We start from the raw sequence: 9,640 nt of genomic DNA on the forward strand, positions 1-9,640 counted from the left end.
AAAAAAAGAAAAACAAGACCTGATTTTCAGTAAACATTTAGAAAATAGTCTATATGTAACATTGATAATCAAATCACTTTTTAAGTGATGGTTTGATATAAAGGCAAAGCTATAGGGTTATCATTCAGTTCTATTCTTGACACAGAGTGACTTGCTGCATAGCACATCCCATGTAGCTGTTAGTTTTAGGTCCCCATCCCCCCTCCCCACATGGTGCGATCTGTTCTGTTGTAATGGGAAGTGGAGTGAGAGATGTAAAAGTCAACTATATTTTGTTTGAACAAATTGCTGTTGATTTTTTTGCTTAGAACATAAAGTTTTTAAAACATTGATATTAGATTTTGGCATAGATGTTAACTCTAAATGTCTTAAATGAAAAACTATGTAGGGTACAAACATATTATTTTTTGTAACAGCCCATACCTGCAGTGTTATACAGAATAGAATCACAAAGCAATCTTTCAACAAACAGTGAATTATCTTATCTAGGGCTATCCTCTAACTCCAACCAACTACAGCTGACTAATCATCCCCATGACACAACCGCCATTACAATGATTAGATTTTGGCAGTCCACCTTGTTCTTGTTTTTTTTTTTTTGCATTAGATCTACAGACGTTCTAACCTTACATTCAAAACATTGAAAACAGTCTGCACCACTGTGTGGCATTAGGGGCTACCGTGAGAAATGTATTATTAAACATTTGTTTCATTTTACTTACGGTAACATTTTAGGATATGTGTATTTGATTTGTTTTAAAGAATGATTTACTTCATCAAAAGTTGAGACCACGTGACTGTCCATGTCTCGATTTTGAGGCTGTTAAGTGCACGCGCTACGTCTCTCCCCAATTCGTTGAGAGCGCGCTTCAGAATTCAACAGCTGCACGGTGAGATCCGCAAACACCGAAAAAGAATAATATGACCGAGAATTTGTTGCAAGGTGAAATATGTTTGGGAACTAACTTAACTGGCTGCTTATTCTTTTAGTTGTTAGAATATAATCCCCTGTATATTTTTCTTATCTAGCTAGATACATCGTTTCGATTAATTGAAAGTTTACCTGGAAAGCCTGAACGGTTACTATTGTAGGTATTGGTGAGTTTTATACAGTTTTAACTTAGTCAATCTCAAATGAGTGTATTGATTTATACCCTGCTAAATTCAGTTATCAAACTATTCGAAAAGTTACTAGTTATGGTTAATTGCTACCAATGTCTTGTTTCATGTAATGCCACTCATTCCATACATAGCTATTTCTGAAGTTCTTCCTGGCGATGCCTTTGTGGCTGCTAAATTGAGAACTAACGCTAGCGTGCTTAGCTAGAAAGCTAACTATGTGAACTCAGCAATGATTTTGTGGAAGGAAGTCGCTGTCCCCGTGCTTCAGATACATGTTTTGGCTATCATAGTACTGTAAGGTAGCTGCCTACTGTAGTTCGCTAACGTTAGTCTGTTAACTAGTGAAAGTAAGCAGGATGTTCATTGCATTGAAAAGAAACTGAGTTAAAGTGACTTATTCAGTTGTTTTATATAGCTATGAAACAGTCCACCATAGAAAAGTCAGTAGAGTGTATATACACAGTTTATCTATGTGTCATACTATGAACATCTAGCATATAATAGCCAATTAATTTGGCATTATTTAACTCGAAGTTTCATAACCGTTGTATATATTCAACAAGTGCATCATTTGTTTTATTACGTCGCGTTCGTTGGAGAACCTAGCGAACTGTCGCTAAGCGCTGTACAATTAAACCCCAATACTATTATGTTGTATCTAATAATTATAAATTGGTTGTTTCGGAGAGGTCATAGACACTTGTGACTTCCTTATTTAGCGCACTTCGCCAACTTTAACGGATAGCCAAAACAGGCCACCTTGTCTTGTTGAACAAAGACTGAAAACTTTCGACTAATGCATTTACTTAGAAGTGGAAACAAAAAAGGGAACACAAAAATAAGAATATATTTATGACCAGCAGTGTACAATCTTTATATACGTTCAAGCTGTTTATATTCTACAAATTCTAACCAGGTTGTGATAATGTATCAACTAGTTTGTCCAGTTATTCCACATTTTATCCAACTGCAAAACATGTATTTCCACAAGGCATTGCCAGCCATTGGTAAGTATTAGATAACTGTAAGATTTCTTGTTAGAATGTAGCTAGCAATGTGTAATAAAATGAAGCATTATCCTCAGTAGTTAGAGGAAATGTATAGCTATTGTCTCATATCCTGTTTCAATTTGAGAAATACTTTTGTGTTATTTGAGTTCTCTTGGGGCCTCTTAGCATTCTGGAGCCTCACTATCCCCTTGATTTACCAATTTTTTTTTCTTCATTTTTTTTTTCTCAGGAATCTACTTCTTAAGGCCAAGCTACCCTGGATGAATCAATGATGATTCTTAGCAATGTTATTCAGCAACATCATCCATTAACTCCTTTCTTATAGACCACTCAAGTATATAGGTCAGTTGCACAATTTTCTAGGAAGTAATGCCAACTCACCCGTTGTTGCCATATGTGGAAAGTCCAGATGGACTTGGACAAGATATTCTGAATATTAGTGGAGGTGCTAGCATGCCAGGGTCCGGCTCCAGCATGACCCCTCACAGTACCATGGCTGACAAGGTTGAGCCTCAGCCTGAGGGAAGCCTGCTGCAAGTGCTGGACTGCATGTTTTGTGAGCAGACCTTCACACACCAAGACGACCTGGGCCCACACGTCTTGACCCAGCACCCCACAACGCTGTTTGAACCAGCTGTTCTGCGTGTGGAGGCAGAGTTCTTGATCCCAGGTGAGAGGGCCTGTTCCAAACCCAACTCGCTGTCTGTAAAGCAGGTGGAGGTGCTTAGCTGTGTTGTGTGTGACCAGGCTACAAAGGACGCCAGTGAGCTGGAGAGCCACATGAGGACACACAAGGACTGTTTCACCTTTCACTGTAACCTTTGTGGCCGGCGCTTCAAGGAACCTTGGTTTCTTAGGAACCATATGAGGTTCCATAAGCCTAAGCCCCAGCAGAACCTGGACAGTCCGGTTATTATCAATGAGGTCATCCAAGATGAAGTGTCAGAGCCGGTAACTACTGCTTACAAAATGTGCTTTGCCTGTGGTTTCTTTTTCCCCGATAAAGACAGTTTGCTGGAACACAGCAAAGTACATTGTAAAGAATTTGAGGCTGATGGAGAACAAGAGAAGCCTAGGCAGGAGGATTCCCTCAGTCAACAAGGTTTTTTACAGGGCCTCAACTTATGCCCCCTATCTGGGAAAAGTAGTACAACACCAGAGAGATCCTCCAGGTGGATTGCCCAACTAGACCCTTTCAACACTTACCAGGCATGGCAACTTGCCACAAAGGGGAAGGTTGCTGTTGGTCCCAGTGTGGCTAAAGACATAGGCCTGGGCCAAGAGAACAGCTCAGACAACGAGGACTCAGGCTCTGATAAAGAACTGGCGAAAATCTGGTCGGAAGGCCAAGGAGTTGACAACAAGTGTGTTAAAGAAGACTTGGGTCGGGAGCTGAGGTCCAGACAGCCTGCGGGAGAGACCACGTCACCAGAGCCAGATCCGAAGTCTGTTCGAAATGACAAGCCAACACATTGTGAGGACTGTGGGAGGACGTTCCGGACCTATCATCAGCTGGTTCTCCACTCCAGGGTGCACAAGAGGGAGAGAGGTGAGGGGGAGAGCCCCTTAGCCGGCATGGAAACCAAGGTCACCCATGCAGGGTCTCCCAGAGAAGAGGGGTCTGAAGATGGGTCAGAAGAGGGAGTACGTGGAGATGCCTTCTATTCAGGTAAATCAACTGATGTTAAAGAAAGGCAAAGGTGGATTTAATTGGGCCAGTTTATTTACAACTGCTCCCTCTGCTGGTCATTTGCAGACTATGCAACTGGATTTGCTTCCCACTTTTCTTGTAAAACCATAGGAAGTTAATTACTGTTGAAGGCAGGGCTGTTCAACAATATTATGCTTGCCAGATTGAAAAAAGGGTTATTTACAATGGAGCAAGGAATTTTTCCATAAGATCACTCTTGTGAACATCATAAAGTTCCACAAACTGTTATGAACTCTATAAAGCACTTATCAGATGTTTTTGCCAAGTGTTTATATTAAGTGTTTAAAAAGAAAACGTAATTGGTCCGTTTATTATTTATATGGAACAACTTTGTACCTAACAGTTGATCTCCATCAGATGTATTAGTTTCTACTAAAACCTGCCTGTTTTACATAGCTTTATTTTATTTTTTTACAAAGAAAGGTTATGCTAGGCCTACATCTCAGTGGACCAGCACCTCATTCTAGTTTGTATTTCTTTATTGTTTTGTTATCTTCTGTTTTACATTTTTATTTTACCCACATGGGACACTTTCATGCATGACACCTCCATTTACTAGGTCATACTGAGAAGTTTCCCCTTCGCATCAGAAGGGAAAGGGTCCCTGTGGGGAAATTAAAATCAACAAACTGCCTTTTAATTTGTTAATTTAGACATCACAGGATTGATCTCTTCTGAATGCTATGGCTCTGCAAACTAGAGAAAAATTGACATTTTGTTTGAGCACAACTCACAAGGAATTAACCTATTTATTTAGCAAAGCAGTCCGCCTTCAATCATTTTTAATAACTTAATATCCCTTCATAAGTCAGTGGAAGTGGTTCAAGATTCCACTCAAAACAAAAACTCCTGCAACAAACCTGGAACTCCTTATTTAGTATTTTGCATGCATGTGTTCACTTTCTTGTGGTGGCAACCACAGAGAAAAGCACACCCTGGGTGTCTGGTGTGACAACATTGCCAAGTCTTCAAAAATCATCATGCTCAGTAGACTCAGACTACAAAAACAGTGTTGCTTGTTGGATGTTTGTTGCATAAAGTTGATGATATAGACAGGAGTCCGTGATGTTTAACTCCCAGCTGAGTTAAGTGGATAGCCCACGTTCAGTCAATATTTAAAACTGTTGATACTTAAGCAGTTGTTTAGAATTGATCCAACTGGTAATGTAGCGGTGTTGGCATGTATGGCTGCAGCAGGGGTATGCATTATCCTCCACATTTAACACCAGAGGGGGTCTTTACAAGGTTACTACTGGTTGGACTAAGGTTGTTATATTTTACGAGCCTGTCTAAGCTTCCTGGTCTTTTGATCTGCTTGCTTGCCTTACTTTAAAGAACAGAATGTGTGTAACTAAATATACATTTCTTACTCTCTTTGGCCTAACGAGACTAACTTCATCCATCTCCTTTTTGTTTTTTTTCTGCAGATAAAAGTGATGTCTTTGATCAAATGAAGGTGAAACATCTTGTGTCATCCAGGGAATGTAGTTACTGTGGCAAGACATTCCGTTCCAGCTACTACCTCAACATTCACCTCAGGACGCATACAGGTGAACTTTATATATTGTAGGGGGGCCTAAATTGGATAAAAATTGTGTATATATATATTATTTTCTTTGAACCCCTTTTCATACTGAGTCAATAACCCACAAATGTGACCATGCTGTGAACATTTTGAAAGCATTTCAGCATCAGAGGTGTTTGTTTTTGACAACCGATCTAGTGAGGATTTGGGTGAAGTTCTGTCCCTGGCATGGTTTTACATCAGCGTAGTGCTGAGGTGGCACTTTGTCTTTATTGGCTGTATTTTATGTAATGGCTATATAAAATGCGCATGCCAAAAATAATTGGGTAAACATTTATTAACATAAAAGGGAACCATATAAACAGCGCCCAATTTATTTTCAATGGCCATTTCCAATTATTTTTACGGCAAATTCTACATGAAAGCGATATAAAGCTTGATGTGCCGGATTGTCTTACTCTGTGTGCTGCATCTAATGCTGTGTGGTGTATTTGTTTTTTGGTCAACGTTAGGCTTATTCAATTATGTTCTTGCCTTCAGGTGAAAAACCATACAAATGTATATACTGTGACTATGCTGCGGCCCAGAAAACCTCACTGCGGTATCACTTGGATAGACGCCACAAGGACAAACCTTACACGGACATCCCGAATAAGCCTGCGGTATCTGTGCCATCACCCAGTGAGAAAGAATTCGCCAAAAAGAGAGACGACAAACCCGTCTCTAACCGATCCAAACTATGGCCGACTCCCAACGTCAGGCCTTCAACCAAACTGTGTGCCAGCGTCAAACCGGAGGATAGATTAAATACTGTCGGTGGCAACTTGCGCCCACTTGCTCAGGTCAATGCAGAGAATGGAAAATGGATTGCTACAGGTACGAACTCCTCTACTGATGACACACAATGCCCTGTACCTGTTAACCTGAAGATGGAAGAAAAGGAGATCCCAGATGAGGCCCCATTGAATTTGTCCTTGAAAGTGTCCATTTCCATATCGGCCAACTTGATGCCAAGGAATGCATTGATTTCCAATGCCTGTTCGTCTTGTGCCTTCAGCACTCTCTACCCAGAGGTCTTGCTCATGCACAGGAAACTGGTACATAAAGACAAGTTGGACACGACCAAGAAGAACAGAATTCTAAAACTGAAGCGTTACACTGGCTGCCCCCCTGCCCTCGAAGGAAAAGATGTCCCTCCGCTGCCTGCTATAGATCGGAGACACCCTCGCCGGACTAAATCCCCAACCCCCCAGCCTCCTGGAAAACCTCCAGAGAAGAGTCACTCTAACCCTCCTCATCGACCTACAAGGTCTCTCCCCAATGAAGCCCAGAGGGAGATGGGCGCTCGAGGCCTGGACACTCAACGGTACAAGATGATGATGATGGAGCCTCGTACCAGCCAGGCCCTGTCCAGGATTACAGAGCCAGCAGAACAAACCAACACTAATGGAAGAAAAGATAATGTGCCTGGAGTGGACCGATCGAGGCCGAGCCCTTCGGACAGCCGAGTGCAGAGCAGTCTGAGAAGCGCCCCGGTGAGGAACGGTAGTGGTGTAATCTGGCCCCCCGATGCTACCAGACTGTGCCTCTCCAGCCGGTTTGGTAGCCTGCCCCCAGTGGACTTTGGTGGGGAACCCTCTAGTAAGAGACAGAGGTACTCTGGGCTCCCTGGACGGGAAACGGACTCTGATACAGGCTTTAGGAAAGAGGACGGGTTCCACAGACTGCTGCCCTCAGGAAGAAACAGTAAAAACTCCTCTTCGTCCCAAGGAACCCCTCCGTCATTCAGCCGGCCTCATGCCCGTGCTCCAGTCAAAGCGCCCAACCCTCCAGCAGCAGCAAGCGGCGGCAGTATGGAGACTGACTGGAAAATGATCAACATCCTTCGCTCTTACAGCCCCAGTGACCTGGCCTCCCTCTACCACCCCGCCCTGGGCAATCCCAGCCATGGAGCAGTGCCTAACCCCAGAGGTGTGAACTCAAAAGCTTTGTCTTTTAAACTGTGATTTGAAAGTATTCATTCTCTTTTTATGGCGTTAGTGTAGTTGGTCATGTCATTGTTTTTTTTTCTTGGTGTTTAGCAGTGTCAAATTATTTCTGTGCTGCTTCTTCTAAGAATGTCTTTTGTTTCCCTTAGGGAGTAGGCCATCACTCCACCCTGCTAGTATGCTACAGACAAGAGACTACTCCAGCGCCATCAGCAATGAGCACCGTGGTCCTACTGATAAAAGTACTTAGCTGTTCTGATGGTAGGCTGTTTTTTCTTGGTCAACTTAACAGCCTTGTTGTAAGTAAGCATCACGTTGATTATTTTTGCTTGTTAAGATGAATGAATGTGTTTTTCGCCTTTATACGTTTGAAGTGAACTGAGAAGATCATGATTCCACCATCATCTTTTGAGAGCGTATCTACAGGAAAGGCCCAACCCATAGATGACCCACACTCACTGTGGATGTTAATCCACATGCATCCAATACCCCCCGTTATGTTAGTATGTATAAAACAAAAAAAAAACAAGACTGTTTTGAACATCATTGTTATGGTTGCACTGGATAAAAAATGTAAAAGGATAATGTTTTCAGAGTATATGTTGTTTTTTTTGTTAGTTAATATGCTGCTCTGTCTGGTAGGTCAGCAATCAAGGGACTGTGTTCCTGTCAAAGCACTGGTGTTTGGTACGGTGTTGCCTCCTATAGCTTGACCTCTTAGTTTACGACTATATTAGCTAGCGGAATATTGTTGCATGTTACCTGAAACTCAAGTTAATAGACTGATGCTCAAGTGGTCAGTTATACTGGTGACTTAAAGCTGCTGTCGCTGGCATGTCTAGTAACGAGACAGTGAATTTTGGAGAGTTGATATCAACATGTCTGATGTGCCTCTAGGTAGTAGTTCTTCCCTGGACAAAAAAAAAAGATATGATCAGAGCTTGAAACCAGTGATTCCTGCTGCCGGATTCTGTGAAGTGTCCATTGAAAAGGCTGCTGGTTCATTTAAAATCTTCAAAACCCACTATGCTGGTTACGAAGTGGTAAAACATGGACCAAATATTAAGAGAATTCCTGAGGAACTCTAATTTTCATGTGCAAGAATATTGTTCAGTTTCAACTTGTTTTAGACAGACAGTTATTCCTTACATATTATGAACTCATGTTATGTCACTGTTCATTTTATGCAGGATGTTGATTATTGTATTATTCTCCTTTTTTTTTTTTGCATCAGAATGTGTTGTTACGGGTTTCCCTGCCTGTGGATTGTCTGACACACTGTTGTCTACTACTTGTTGAACTGTATTGAGAGCAGAACGGAAGTCTCACTGCAGGAATAGAGTATCTCAAAACATTGTACACTGTGAAGAAAAGAAGTCTCAGGTTTCAGACATCAATTCAATTTGAGCTCTGTTTCAAATCTAATTACTTTTTGCATTAACTGTTACAAATTTAAAGCACGTGATAGGAAGCATTCTGATATTTTCATGGAGATACATCAGACTTATTTCATTTATGCTGTACATTTTTGGAGTGTTTATTTATTTCTGTTGATTTTGTGTGTACAATGTAAAAGTGAAATATCGTTTAAGATTTGTATTACCATTACATTATAATAAAGTCTGTCATCTGAGGTACAGATGAGTAGTTTCATAATATTTTTTTTCTACAGATAGTCTTCTAGGTCTACCCACTTTTCATGCCAGATTTTTGCATCTCACTGGAATTGGACAAAGAGCCAACATCTTGTTTTTCCTGTCATTAGCATTTAAAATAATTATAACTACTGTGCTCCATTTGTTTGGTTAAAATGTTGATTTGCTGCTCCACCACAGTATTTGGGCTGAGAAAGTCTAAAAATGAATGCGTTCTGCTTTTTCTCTCTGTTCACATTTAGTTGTCTTATGACTTAAAGTGAAAATATATTTGTTAGTTGGAGGTACCTCACAGAATACATTTTAGTGGGATTTCTTTTGCAAATGTCATTGCAATTTCACACAGTTTGGCATTTTTATATATATTGAAAAAAAATTCAAAGGGCATAATGTTTAAATTTGTAATTCAGTATGCTCAATAAAGAATGTATGTACTGTATTGAGAATATTTTTGGATTGGTTTTAATCCACTGGTGTCATAACTATATATCAACACCAGAGGGCAGTGTATACAAATGTAATTGTCTAGCAATGTAGAGATGGCATTTGTGACACTTACAGACTGGGACAGGAATTGCAATTTTTTATTTCTCTGTTGTTAACAGTGAGAATACCATGTCCTCGTTTGT

The 9,640-nt window shown here is 40.8% G+C and overlaps 1 protein-coding gene across 3 annotated transcripts; it reads left to right on the plus strand.

Annotated features, from left to right (window-relative positions):
- The first annotated feature begins 832 nt into the window (after window positions 1-832).
- On the plus strand, window positions 833-8,993 carry znf217 (zinc finger protein 217). 3 transcript variants are annotated; one of them, XM_010875148.3, is made up of 6 exons: window positions 833-890; window positions 2,362-3,801; window positions 5,271-5,393; window positions 5,909-7,339; window positions 7,506-7,617; window positions 7,731-8,993. In XM_010875148.3, the coding sequence occupies exons 2-5, from the start codon at window positions 2,502-2,504 to the stop codon at window positions 7,604-7,606; spliced, it is 2,955 nt and encodes a 984-aa protein (XP_010873450.1). In that variant the 5' UTR covers window positions 833-890; window positions 2,362-2,501; the 3' UTR covers window positions 7,607-7,617; window positions 7,731-8,993. The 3 variants fall into 3 exon arrangements, with proteins under 3 accessions (XP_010873450.1, XP_010873449.1, XP_010873451.1); XM_010875147.3 differs by having other exon boundaries at window positions 837-943; XM_010875149.5 differs by lacking the exon at window positions 833-890 and adding an exon at window positions 1,601-2,129.
- The last annotated feature ends 647 nt before the right edge of the window (window positions 8,994-9,640 follow it).

The sequence above is a fragment of the Esox lucius genome, chromosome 12 (genome assembly GCF_011004845.1).
Source record: "Esox lucius isolate fEsoLuc1 chromosome 12, fEsoLuc1.pri, whole genome shotgun sequence".
NCBI lineage: Eukaryota > Metazoa > Chordata > Actinopteri > Esociformes > Esocidae > Esox > Esox lucius.

Excerpts from the sequence above, each read along its gene's own strand:
- znf217 (XM_010875148.3), top strand. The coding sequence starts at position 2,502 with ATGCCAACTCACCCGTTGTTGCCATATGTGGAAAGTCCAGATGGACTT. Across the intron at positions 5,394-5,908 it reads TCACCTCAGGACGCATACAG|GTGAAAAACCATACAAATGT; the intron begins GTGAACTTTATA and ends TCTTGCCTTCAG. Across the intron at positions 7,340-7,505 it reads AGCAGTGCCTAACCCCAGAG|GGAGTAGGCCATCACTCCAC; the intron begins GTGTGAACTCAA and ends TGTTTCCCTTAG.